At 47.1% G+C, this 14,061-nt stretch overlaps 1 protein-coding gene across 3 annotated transcripts in view; it reads right to left on the minus strand.

The window, feature by feature from the left end:
* Positions 1-14,061, minus strand: part of LOC139274778 (deuterosome assembly protein 1-like) — a 288,549-nt gene that overhangs the window by 87,316 nt on the left and 187,172 nt on the right. For all 3 annotated transcript variants that reach the window (XM_070891467.1, XM_070891468.1, XM_070891466.1), the window contains 3 exons: positions 10,044-10,241; positions 7,898-7,984; positions 1,634-1,839 (listed from right to left, as the gene is read on the minus strand). In XM_070891467.1, the coding sequence (XP_070747568.1) occupies positions 1,634-1,839; positions 7,898-7,984; positions 10,044-10,241 (491 nt within the window). The remainder of the gene's footprint in view (positions 1-1,633; positions 1,840-7,897; positions 7,985-10,043; positions 10,242-14,061) is intronic.

Here is a 14,061-nt window from a genome sequence, read left to right on the forward strand (position 1 = left end):
GTCTCGGGTCCGGTGGGGGGGGGTCGCGGAGGTCGGGGGTGGGAAGCGGAGGTCGGGTCGCCGGGGGAGCGGAGGTCGGGGGCGGGGGGGTGGGTCGCGGAGGTCGGGTCACCGGGGGCGGAGCGGAGGTCGGGTCGCGGGGCGGTGGGGGAACGGAGGACGGGTCGCTGGGGTGGGGGGGGGGGAGCGGAGGTCGGGTCGGGTCGGGGGGGGAGGGAGGTCGGGTCGGGGGGGGGGGGAGGGTCCGGTCGGGGGGGGCGGGTCTGGGGAAGCAGGGGTCCGGTGTGGGGGGGCAGGGGTCCGGTCCGGGGGGGGGGGGCTGGGGGGGAGCGGGAGTCAAGTCAGGTCGGGTCGGGAGGAAGCAGGAGCTGGGCGTGGGAGGCAGCCTTATCCACGCAGCCCCAGTGAGGCCATTCGGCCAGGGCTAGGGGCTGTGTGCTTCGGGCCCCTCCCACACAGTTTTGGGCGCCTGGAGCTACTGCACATGCGCGCCCACTGTAGCGCGCATGTGCAGAGGTCCCGGCACTGTTTTCAGTGCAGGGACCTGGCTCCGCCCCCCACAGCTCGTGCTGCGCCGCGCCCAGCTCCAGAGGACCTGCAGGGAGCCAGAGAATAGGTAAGTTTTTTTTAGGCGCACTTTGTGGCGCGAAAACGGGCATCCAGGTCCGGGTTGCGCTGTTCTAGGCGCGCCCGAAACTTGGGCCCTTAATGTTAGAGAATGAAGTGTCTGCTGGTTCCCATGAAAGAAAAGTGGCTGGTCTGTTATCTTGACTGCACAGGTAATTGAACTTTTTCCAGACATTGGCCAGCAGTTCGGGAGGGGGTCGGTAAGAGGTCAATGCCACTGCCATCTCCCACCACGTAGCTCTCAACACAATTTTCTGAGGTTTTCTTCCTTGCACATCCTTCAATTTTAATCCTCTGCTCATTTCACCCAGGAGTGTCGGAAGGGGGAGCTCACTAAAATGTATTTTCTGCCTCCTTCGAGTTCCTCTGCCTGCTCCTCCAGTCAAAGGCCTTCTTCAAAAGTGTGAGAAAATCTCATATGAGCATCTATTGCAACTACCTGATTGTCACTTAAGTCCTGCACAAGGTTCACTAATGACCCACTGCTGAAATCATGCCATTGTTTTCCTTTTTTAAAGCTGCACTGTTATTTCCAAACTCCCCCAGTGCAGTGGTCCCATGTTATATGCGAGCTGTGCTGAAGAAATGGCAGAGTATTTGAGTGAGCTGACTTTGTGTTTTACTGTGGGTCAATGCTGGAATGGATTGGTGGGCAGAAGTCCCACCCTTGGAGGGCATCATCAGGATAAATATATTGCTCTCTGATCCTTTAAGGTGAATGAAATAGATTTATTAAATCTTTCTGTGAACTACAGATGTACCCCTACACTTAAAATAAAAACAATGTGAAAATGTTTCTGCATTTCCCAAATAATATCACTAACAAGGAATCACTCTGTAGCTAGGTACATTTCTGAAACAGTTAGCATTGCAAAAAGTTACACCTAATTTCACAGATGGAGAGAAAACATGTAAACCTTGAGGTCAAAAAGGAAAATGAGTTTTCAAAGATTTAACATTCTCCTTCACAATAACTGCAACAAAACCTTAAAAACATCCACATTACCTGTCTTCATGTTCTTTCATCTCTGCTACAGCCTGCTGTGTATGGCAAAGAGCTGCCTCATACTTTTCCTGGCTAGTCTTAGAAGACATTGCCAGCTCTGCCCGTAATTTGACCAAGTCCTTCTGTAACTGTTTATTATCATACCCCAGTTTATAGATAGAGGTTGCATAAGCATTCTGCAACTCCTTCATTTGATTATCTTCTATCTGCAAAGAGAGCAATAAATGCACTGAAATACCATCAATCTTATTCTGGAAGAATGCTCAGTTAATAATGGGCAGCAGCATTTTATTGATCTTTCTCTGCATGACAAATGGCAATTTTTCATAAAACATATGAAGAAAATAACTACTTATCACTATTACTAAATTACTAAATTACAGATTACTAAAACAAACCACAAACTAGTGTATTCATAAAATCAATTACCTAAATTTAGACAATGGAAAAGTTATGAATCACTAAATGATATGAGACAAGGAGCAGTACATAGACTCGAAGCAGAGAGTCACTGAACAATGATATAGCACCTCAGATTAGCAATCTATCGATCCATTATTCAAGCAGTTTCAGAGATATAGGGCTCAATTTTCCCCAGTCATATCCGCCGTTTTTTTGGCGTGCGCCTTTTTTTCTAGTGTATTTATTTTTTTCCAAGTTTCCCCCTGCGATTTGAGCCGGTGTAACTGACTTAGTTACAATTTTTCTAGGCCAATTTTTTTTTACGTTATAGTCTCATGTCTGCGCCGTTTTTTCAATTGTTTGCAGTTTGGCCAACATTTTTTTCTCTTAGGTTGGCGTATCTGGCCACTCCCGAAAAACCTTCTGGTGAGTTAAGAAACCAGCGCATGTTCACAACTCTGCGCTGAAAGACGCCATTGTTTTTAAATCGAAGATTTTGGAGGGAGTCAAGAACACTGTCAAAATCAAGAATAAAGTTCAACTTATTTTTACCTGTCAATGTAGAAGTGTAAATATGTTGGATTTCAGACGTTTTCTCATTTTTTTACTCACTCACACGCCATCACCGAACATCTTGAAGCAGGGCTGGAGGGTCGTAGCTTTGGCCGGCAGAATCGGCCTCATGCCTGGACACAGCGGCTCGGGGTTTGGCTACAAAACAGCCGTGGGGGAGAGGAGGTGGAGGAGAGAGAGCGAGGTGCCAATTGGAAGGCTTGGAGCCTGGGGAGGGGGAGGGGGAGAGATAAGTCACAAGACTCCAATTAGTAAAGGCTGGGAGGTGGGGGTGAGGGGAGGGGAGGAGAGAGAGAGGTGCCGATCGGAAGGCTTGGAGCCCGGGGAGGGAGAGAGAGAAGTCACAAGACTGGGGTGGAGCGGGGAGGGGGGAGGCCGATGAGAAAATAAATCACAAGACCTTTGGGTATGGTCGATCCATACAGACCTGGAGAGATACAACTGCGAATCTGTGCTGCCTGCTTTCCTGCCATTTTGAGCTTCTTTCAAAGGTTACATTTAAGTATGGGGGCAATACTGACAATGCCATACCTTGTGCGAGCCTTCTGCATCATGGTGCTACATAGGAGACAATTGATTCGACTTCATTGCATCAGGAACATCAGAGCCTGTAGGGTGCTGGGCAGGAGGCCTTACCCACCTCAGGTATATCGAGACAGATGTTCGTACCTCCATCTGAGTGATGCAGACTGTGTCAGAAGGCTGCATTTTCGCAAAGAAGTTGTAAGTGAGATCTGTGAGTTGGTCAAAGCAGACCTGCAACCTAGAAGTATCAGGAGGACTGCTTTGTCAGTTGAAGTGACGGTTACAGCTGCACTTTCATGCTATGCCTCCAGATCGTTTCAAGCTACAACTGGGGATGCGTGCGCTCTCTCTCAACATGCATCACATGTCTCCATTCGCTAAGTCATGGCTGCACTGTATGCGCGTTGGAATTACTTCATAAAGTTCCCCATGACCGCCCAAGCAATTTATGACAGGGCTATGGGGTTCTCCAGGATTGCTGGCTTCCCAAAGGTACAGGGCTGCATTGATTGTACCCACATCGCCTTGCGAGCACCGTTGAAGGATTCCTAGATGTACAGGAACAGAAAAGGCTTCCATTCCATTAATGTGCAGCTCGTGTGTGACAACATGCATCATATCATGTCAGTTGTTGAAAGATACCCTGGCAGCACCCATGATGCATTCATCCTACGCGCCAGCGTTATATCTGCCATGTTTCAGCAGCAGTCAGAAGGGCAGAGCTGGCTACTGGGAGACAAAGGGTATGGCCTCGCCACCTGGCTCATGACGTCCCTACACGTAAACCGGACGGAAGCTGACCGTCAATACAACATGTCACACATTGCGACGCGCAGCATCATTGAGAGGACTATTGGCATGTTGAAACAGCATTTCTGATGCCTGGAACATTCTGGAGGCTACTTGCTGTACTCCACTGAGATTGTCGGTCAGTTCACTGTTGTGTGCTGAATGCTGCATAACTTAGCCATCATGAGGTAGCAGCACCTGATAATAGAAGACCCACCTGCGGTGAGAGTGGCTGATGATAATGATGTGGAAAATGCAGATGACGAGCAGGAGGACGAGGAGGAGGACGACGAGGATGAGGAAGCCATGCAAGTGCCTGAGGCTGGAGCATGATGGCGGAGTAGGGCGGGCCATGGTGCTTCTTTAATGATTGCTCGAGCTTTGGCGCTAGCAGCTCATCTATGAACGCTTTACTGATGTCTGAGGGATCAGCGACAACTATTCCACATGGACATGTTTACTGTTTGGAGCTGTTCCGTAATGTGTTGTGTTAATGGAACATGATTCAGTTTTAATGTAAAATATATTTAATTCAAACGTTTACAATGTACTTAACTTAACTTTAATAAAATTATTCTTGTATCAAACCTTACTTTAATATCACTCTTTAAGATCACTTAAAAACTTGTAAATTTACATAACCTACAAAAAACGTTTAATTTGAGAACAGTTACAACCGCAACAATAATAACAACAACAACAGCAGCAGCAAAGAAAGGCTGCACCCATCTCTCATCCCCTTTATTCTAAGACCGCCCGTTGCGCTTGATCTTGGACACGCCACCATCCCTGCCCACAGGCGGTGGCGCAGTGTTTCTGGGCTTGATACAAAGCTCATTCTTCTTAACATCTCGGGTACTGCGCACCTCTTGAGGGTGGGGGACGTCGGCGTCAGGCGGCAAGTTGGAGGGCCCAGGTGGCAAGTTGGAGGGCCCGGCTTTGGGCTCTTCAGAGACTGGTGTGGGGATTGGAGTGGGAGTGACAGTTGTTTCTGTCAATGGACGCGGGGTCTGGGCGTGTTCCCTTTTTGCAGCAGCTAATTCCAACATGCCGTCCCTTATGCGCCGTGACAGTGTCTCAACGACCTGCAACATTCCCTCCCTCATGTTGAGCAAAACTGTCTGAACTACCTGCAATACTCCCTCCCTCATGGTCAGTGACGTGGTTTGCACTACCTCTGACATTCCCTCCCTCATGGCCACTATTCCCTCACTGATGGTCCCGGATATTGTTCTCATTTCTCGTGTCATTGCTGTTACTTCTCCCGACAGTCCCGCTATCTCATCAATCACCCCACTGATGGCGTCCAGGAGTGATCGGGTAAGGTCAATCCTCTCTGCACTCAATGACATCATCTGAACCACATCTATTAGATCCTGCACCTCAGGAGAGCGCGGTCGAGTTCTCCTACCCCTTCTCCCCATGGGTGTAGCTCGCACTTGAACACTGGGACCCGCAGCCTGGGACGGTGGGGCCCTGGGTGTGCCTTGCTGCACCACACCACTGGGACCCGCAGCATGGGATGGTGGGGCCCTGGGTATGCCTCGCTGCACCACACCACTGGGACCTGCAACCTCGGAAGGTAGGGCCCTGCGTGTGCCTCGCTGCACTCCACCACTGAGACCTGCAACTTCAGAAGGTGTGAAACCATGGAATGTCCCACCAACACTCAAACCACTAGTCACAGAAGGGGCTGTCACCTCCATGAATGGCACCTCCTCAAAAGTCAGTACAACAGTGGGAGCTTCATCCAGCTCCATCCCCTCCCTCTCCCCTTCACCCCCATGTTCTTGATCTGGAGGGTTAGATTGGAAGATGTTCTCCTCTTCAGGCTCATCCTCGTCTGAATCTTTTTCTGCATTGTCAGGGTTGGCCTCAAGTTCTGCAAAATATAACAGAACAGTCAAATGGTTAGCAGCAGAGGAGGGGGCAGGGTAGGTGGCATGAGTAGCTCACACATTACAGGATTTGAAGGGCCACGTTGAATTTGCAGGACTTACCCTCTCCCTAGAGTATGGGCCCAGCTTGTGCAGTACTGATTGTTTTTTTTCCAGGCAGGACCCATCAAAACAGCGACACTTTCTTCCAAGGGTGTCAGTGGGTGCAGATTTTCCGGGCCTCTTCCTGTTCGAGTTCTTTCCCTTTTATTATGTGCCACCTTCCTCAGCAAAGATGAAAATGCAACTTTTTAGAGAGGGTGTCTTTCTGCTGGATGGGACATATACAGCTGGTCACATTTACAATTACAATTGAAATTTCATTGAATAAATGAAAATATTACTTACACTAACTACTTGACCAAGTCCTGCCACTTCTTCTTACACTGGCCTCCAGATCTCATGGTGGTCACCACTGCGCAGTAATCTTCTGCAACTTGGTTCCAGCTTTTCTTCATTTCTTTTGGTGGAACTTTTATGTGACCTCTGCTGGTGTCCAGTTCCTGCCATCTGTTCTCAATCACAGTAACTAGTGCCTCCACTTCATCCTGTAAGAAATTCTTGGTCCTTGCACCGCGTTGCATCTTGTTTTGCTGCAGTTGCAATCTTTCCGATGCTCTCACACAGCACTCAACGTTCTCACACACAACTGGCTCTTTAAAAATGGCTGATTGCCAAATCCGAGCTGTACTGAACATGCGCGTCCATTGGAACGACGTCAAAAATGTAACTTTTTTTTCTGCGCATGCGCAGAAGGTGCGGCTTCGTTTTTCGGTGCAGACAGCAGGCTCCACCCCCCGAGGCGATTGGGCACATTGTGCGGCGCCAAATTCAAATTATACATCGGGGAAACTTTGGCAAAATATTTCCGCCGCATTTTTGGCCTAGAAAAACAGGTGTAACTCTGGCAATACGCCAGAAAACGGGCTTGGGGAAAATTGAGCCCATAGGGTTAGACTTTGCTATGCTACTCCATTCTAGTGATTTTTCACCAGATCAGGGATAGGCAGTGATGAAATGCAACATAGGTATACACTGCTCCACATTCCCATCTTTCTGCAATTTTCCAGGGATGGGTCCCATCAGGAAAATGTATGCCTATGCACATATGGGTGAACGGCATTTATTCTACGTCAATGAGGGAAACATAGCCTCTACTGCTATTTGCACTGCACGAACACTAGATGCTTCCTGTTAGGCCCAAATGGTGCAAATCAGTAGTCACTGGAAGGGGGCAAAAAAGTCAATGCACAGCCAAAGCCTAGCTAACATTCAGGAAAGTTTACCTTGAACAGGCCCAAAATGAGGATGAGGGAGTGCTGTGGGGGATGGGGAAGGGAGTAAAAACTTAAGAAACGCCATTTTGCACAGATGCTGCATGCATCCCAAACATGTGCCAGAACTGCCCCCCCCCCACCCCCCACATCAAATCTTTGCTCTCTTTTTGGTGAGACTCTAAATGGAGGAAATATCATAATGGTCCTGAGGATGGAAATCAGCCAAGGTAAATGAGGCACGACTGTGATGGATGGCAGTCTTTCTGACCCCTTCCTTCCAAGGATTTGTGGGCCAATCAGTGGAAGGGAGGGAAGGGTGTTAAAAGCAATGGCTTTTATATCAATTACCAAGACTGCATCCCATTTTTGGTCAATGTAGTGGCAAAAGGTAATGATACTGCAAAATGATGCGTTATGCAATGGCAGGATATGTGTTTACAATTGATAACTTGGAAGTTACTAATTTTACATGTGCTGTCATGACAGGTTACAGAGTAGCTGGTGCTTCATCACATGGTGAATTGAAAAATTGAACCCCTAATCCAACACCAGTAGTCAGATCCACAGTGGCATTTATCTACCCTTTTAGCTGAAATATACTGCACAATACCCAAAGAGAGGGAGCAAAAATTACATTTTAAAAACAGAAAAAGGGTATTATATTTTATTCTCACAGCCAAGCAGATTCTAGTTGCTTTTTTAAAAAAGCATTGTAATCTATAATATTGTTATTTTATTTTCCACATTTCATTTCCATTTACCATAGATCTTTTACCCTCCAAAGTTTGCAAAATTTCCTTCAAGTGTTTGTTCTCCGCTTTAAGAGTTTCGAGCTGGTCCATGACCACCTGTAAATTCAGACAAAACCATGAGCTGCACAAAGCTTTATTACATAAGTATGGCAATCTAATTTGGGAATTTTTAAAATTGTGTTTGCTGAAATGAGGAATGGATAATTATCCCATTTCAGAGCATTTGTGTCAGCTTCAGAGACAGTGCAAAGGAAAATCTCCCTTATCTTGTATTTTATCACTTCTTTCCCCCATATTAAGACACCATCCTCCAACATTAAAATGATGGATGTCTGCCAATCATATTTATAAAAACACCCATATATGCAAAAATTATTGTATTTTTAAAATGACTAACACCTTCACATTAGCATCCAAGTTCAAAACGGATGATGCTGATTCATGTTAACAACTGTTTGCTGACAGATCTGCTACGGACATCAGTTAAGCTGCTCTCCCCTAGTTTTCAGAACCAATAATCTTGTTATTCAGAATGTTATCAGCAACAAGATGACAACCAATATCTTATCATAGGTAGAAGAGATTTTAAACAATGTTTCTCAGTAACTGCAAGGGAGAAATTATAAATTGGAAATATTCTTAATCACAGTAATGTTTCCCTTTCAACAAAGTTTCACATTTGATGTAGAGACCAAACAGAGTCAGGTGATTTTTTTTCACTCCACCGTTCTACATTACCTATTTCAAATTATGTTAATCTTTAGTTTCATTGCCATTATGCAGAGCAAATGAAGGCAAAATGGAGAAACATCTGATAAAAACAGCAACCAATGTAGATGATGTAAATTCATGGCCTCATAAAAATGCAGTAAAATGTGTAATTAGAAAATGATCGTGATAGTATATGAGCACTTATTCCTGAAACTGTACTTATAAATGATGAAGATACAACCTTTTATAGAAAGTAGAAAACCTATCTGGGCCGAAATTCAGGTGCATCAGAAAGCTGGCGCACCTATGAGTTTTTGACTGGTACTTAATGCTGGAACTCCTGGTATGGTAAGTAGATCCATTTTCAGGACTTTGAAATTTTTTCAAAGTCCTACAGGAAATAAGAACATAAGAAATAGGAACAGGAGTAGGCTATAAGGCCTCTCGAGCCTGCTCCGCCATTCAGTAAGATCATGGCTGCTCTGATCATGGACTCAGCTCCACTTTCCCGCCCGCACCCCATAGCGCCTTATCCCCTTATTGTTTAAAAAACTCTCTATTTCTGTCTTAAATTTACTCAATGTCCCAGCTTCCACAGCTCTCTGAGGCAGCGAATTCCACAGATTTACAACCCTCTGAGGATCATAATGCGGTGGGCCTTAGATTCAAAGCCAGGCTGACTGGCTGAAAATGGGTCGCTCGGGGCCTCCACCGCTGTCAATCAGCGGTGAAGTCGTGGTGACGTTACGGTGTGTGTGCGTCACCACGCTCTCTCCCCTCCGTTAAAGGGAAGAGAATCTATCATTTTTTAAACTTTGGCCACTGGGCCACTAGGGAGGGTTTCGGCCGGGCCAAAAGGGTGCCAAGCTGCCCTTTGCCAGCCCAGCCGAAACCGGGGGGCAGTATTTTGCCAGCCGATCGGCAAGTTAGCCGGCAAAATTTTTTCCATTCTGGCTGCGGCAGTGGGCTCTCCCCTTTAAGGGTGGCCATGCTGCTGGGCCACACTCAGTATGGAGATAGTGCACCGGCAGAAAAAACGGTCAGGTGCACCGTGTGGCGGGGGATCGATGGATGGAGCTGAAAATCGCTGGTAGGCATTTTTTTATTGCTTTAAATTGGCAGTGCAACTACTTGGGCGGAATAGGGTCCAGGGCGAAAAATCCCCGACCTGAATTTAGGTTGGGTCAGTCTGTTAACCCCCAAAGCGGTGGCCATTCGATTTTTAGGAATGGCTGCCGCAAACGGGCATTAATGGGTCTCTTTGAGATCCTGAATTTCGGCCCCATCATCTCTTTTAGCACAACGTATTTCAAAAGTTAATTTAATTGCAGAAAAAGTTCTCAGATACCCTAGCCCTCTTAATTTCATATGTAATAAGTTTATTTTTAAGGTTAGTTGTTAAACTGTCCATTCAGATATGACTTGTGAATGTAGTTTCACACACCCAATATTCAGCCAATATTTCTTCTCTTTTTTCCAACTCAGTTTTGAGTTGCTTTTCCAGATGAACAGTTTTCTCTGTGACAGTTGCTATGGTGATTTCTTTTTGAATGAGCTCTGTAGTCAGGTTGGCGACCTCTGTTCTAATTCCTACTATCTCAGAGCTATGTGACTGCTCCTTCCGACACAGACAATCCCTCAGCTGCAAGAAAATAACACACAATAAAATAACTATTCAAAATATTTTTTGAGATCAAATGGCATGGTTATATGATTTTTACAATTTATAGCTAAAGTATTCAAACAGCTATATTTAATTTCCCTTTCTGATGGAATATAATGGCAAAGGATAATGCTACAATTATTAAAATAAGATTTTGGATTAAAAGGTCCATTAGAGCATAATTTCTCATTTGGTATCTCTGTTCACATCCGCCGAAGAGGAATTAAGATTTTCTCTGTCCAATGCAGTAAAAAAGGTCCAAATGAAATATATTATGGCAGTCAATCTATTTTGTAGCAGGCATGAGCCTCCATCATGCAAAAGCCCCAAATTCAGAACAAAAAAGTGTTTGGACAATAAAACAAAATGTTGGAGGAAAGAAAATGCCATTCTAGTGCAATTTGACAGAATTTATCTAAATTTGAGGTTAAAACAAATTGTTGGGACAGAGTTCTAAATTTTACCAAAAGATTCACGTAAGGAAAAGCTGCTTCCAAGTGAAAGTGACACAGTTTTTCAAGCTTGTTTTGGTTCCTGACCAGAGAGATACAGGGACAGACATGACATGCTCCTGTCTGTCTTTTTACCTGATCCTGATCTGCTGCAAGGGCCAGTGCAACCCACAAAACTGAGAATGCATCACAGCAAAACATGTAAAAAATATGGAGACCTGCAGAGAAATGAGCTGAAGTTGTTATGTCTTTAGATGCTCTGATAATGACTCCATGGGGCAATGTGTTGTACTTGAACTGCAGTGACTGTAGTCTTTATTGATAACTCCAGAGTGAGGATCACACCTGGAGGCCTGCCTTTTATACTAGGCCTGGTACACCTGTACAGGTAACCTACAAGTCTCCCACTGCGGTGCCCTCTGGTGGCACACCTTGTAATAGTACAAGCAGTAACCATGTAGAATACATGACATCACCCTCCCCCAAGCTTTTAGTGCAAATCGCCTCTGCATTGACTGTGCTCTGAGCTTAGCTCTATCTGGTTGACCCTTGGTGGGTCGTTTCCATCTTGGGTGAGTGGGTGGTTTCATTGGCAGTGGCGTGCTGGTGGTTTCTGTTTGTGTGTCCATGACCACTCCATTCTCTCCCCCCCCCCCACATACAGATGGTGCCATTGGCTCATTACATTCATATACATTCAAGTCCAAAAAAAATTTGCATTTACAGTATTACATTCGTGGTACATGCTTGGAATATTCTTGGAGTCAGTGCTGGGGTCAGCGCCGGTGCGTGAGGACAAACTTGTGCCAGGACTGCTGGATGGTGTCCAGGTAGTCTGGTGTCGGCGCGGTGCCCAGTGCTGGCAGTGGGAACCTAGTTGGCTCAAGTTGCCTGCTCTCAGGGCTTTTGCCATTGCTCCTAGCGTCGGGCAGGTTCACAGATCCCTGTCCTCTCTTTGTGCCCCGGGTCGCTGCTGCTCCCTGAGGAGCAGTTGTCTGGCAGTGCACAGGGAACTGCTGACTCGCTTGCCTGGGCGTTGTTTGGTTTGGGATCCTGGCTAGTCCCGGTCCCATTTGGGAGAACTGGTGCGGGTGACCCTTCGTTCCTGGGTATGGCCTTGGTGGCGATAAGGTCTGGGGGCTGCGCCTTAGCACAGTTTGCTCTTTCAGGCTCGTGGCGATTGGTGCCATCGGGTGCCTGAGAGTGGAGCCGATCATGGGCAGGGTATCGATACTGGTGCTGTTGCCCTCCTGAGATCGCTTGCTCTGCAGCTTGTATGTATTGGCTGCTTGTGGCCACACTCCATGGTGCATAAGCCTGGTCCCAGGGACGCAGGCTACTATATTGGGTAGCTCGCTGGACCTGTGTGCTCCCGATGGGTGTCTGCCCACTGCATTGACTGAATGCAGTTGAAATCCTACATCGCACAACGTTTCATTACTCATTGTAAATAACCAGTAGCTTCGATCGCGATCACGTGACTTTTCTTTGTTTATTGCATGTACCCAACTCTGATCATCAATTACACATTTTACATCTAACTCACAATTGCTATTACATTGACACTTTTCTTTGCTTATTGCATGTACACAACTCTGATCATCAATTGCACATTTTACATCTAACTCACAGTTGCTCTCACATTGATTGAGAATGTGGAACTGTCCCTTTAAGTGTGGTGGGTTGCAGGCCTCCTTTAAGAAAGCCTTGCTATCTTTACCCCAATCCTCTTCTCCGTTTGGTGCCACGTGTTGCTCCATCAGTGCTGCACCTTGTGGTCTGGCCACAGCTATCTTTTTCTTCAGCGCATCACCTCGTGGTTTGGGTGCCATCTTTCCTCCATCCACGATGTCGACTGCGGTGATCCTCTTCTCCCCGGGTTCTGCCACCGAAGCTGGGAAGTCGCCTTTGGATCCGATTTTCTTCCTCTGGAGTCTTGTCACTGGAGCCTGGAAGGTGCGTTTGGGTTGTCTCAGCTGGATCATTTCCACGCAGTCGTGCTGGGCAGTCTGTGCCTTGGGTGCTGTGCTGGTCTGCTCTCTGGTGCCGGGTCCACCCTCAGGTGAGGGCTTGCTTTGCCTCTGAGTGCGGAGGATGTCGATCGCTGGAGGGATGAAATCTTCCCAACTCCAATGGATCTTCTCCATCCACCTTCTTCCAAGTAGCTTTGGTCCATTACCTGCAACAATCCACAGAGATAACTTGTGCACCATGTCATCATGGAGTACCTTTACATCCGCACTACCAATGACTGGGATAAGTTCATTGGTGTAGGTGCGCAGCTTTGCCTGAACCGGGACCAACTTGGGTCATTCAGTTTAATTGTCCCATAGCCTCTCAAAGGCTTCTTGATTCATTACTGACTGGCTCGCCCCCGTGTCCACTTCCATGAAGACTGGAATGCCACTTATTTCGACTTCCATCCTCAAACGGGGAACACTTGGTGGTGCAGGTAAACATGCCATATACCTCATCGTGGGGCTGAGCTGCCTCTTTGACTATCGTTTCATAATCCGTGCTGGATTTATAGCCATCTGCAGACTCTTCATCAACACAGTGAATCATATTTCTTTTACACATTTGCTGGAGGTGGCCCTTTGTGCTGCAGCCTTTACACACACAGTCTTTAAAGCGGCACTGGTGAGCCCTGTGATTCCTTTCGCAACGCCAACATGGAGCTACTCGGTTAGCCCATCGGCGGACTCTGAGTTAAGTGACTCGGGGGCCTGTTCTCTCTTCCCTGAGAAGGTTCACGTTCTACAGTCCAGCCTCTAAAAGGCACCACTCTGTGCACAGTACTAGCCAGGTTTGAGGATGAGTCATCTGTCTAGAGCCGCAGGTCGAGGTCATGAATGCCTGGCTCACAGAGATGGCCTTCTGCAGTGTGACTGTGGTATCCGTAGACAGTAGCTTATGAAGAAGGCCCTCATGGCCGATTCCAATGACAAAGTTATCCCGCAGCGCTTTGGTGAGGTGGTCGCCGAAATCACACGGTGCCGTCAGCCTCCTGAGGTCTGCAGCATATTTCGCGATTTCCTGGCCTTCGGGCTGTCGGTGGGTGTAAAACCGGTGTCTGGCTGTGAGGATGTACTCTTTGGGCTTGAGTTGTCCTTGGATTAGCGTTACAAGCTCCTCATACGTCTTGGTCGTTGTTTTCGCTGGTGCCAGCAAGTACCTGACGAGGCCATAGACAGTGGGGCCACAATTGGTTAGCAGGATTGCTCTGCGCTTATCAGACAGTGTGGCCGGATTGTCGCCTGCCAGGTCGTTTGCTGTGAAGAAATGATCAAGCCTCTCCACAAAGGCGTCCCAATAATCACCATCGGCGAACTGCTGCAACGTACCAA

The sequence above is a fragment of the Pristiophorus japonicus genome, chromosome 10 (assembly GCF_044704955.1).
Source record: "Pristiophorus japonicus isolate sPriJap1 chromosome 10, sPriJap1.hap1, whole genome shotgun sequence".
Lineage (NCBI taxonomy): Eukaryota > Metazoa > Chordata > Chondrichthyes > Pristiophoridae > Pristiophorus > Pristiophorus japonicus.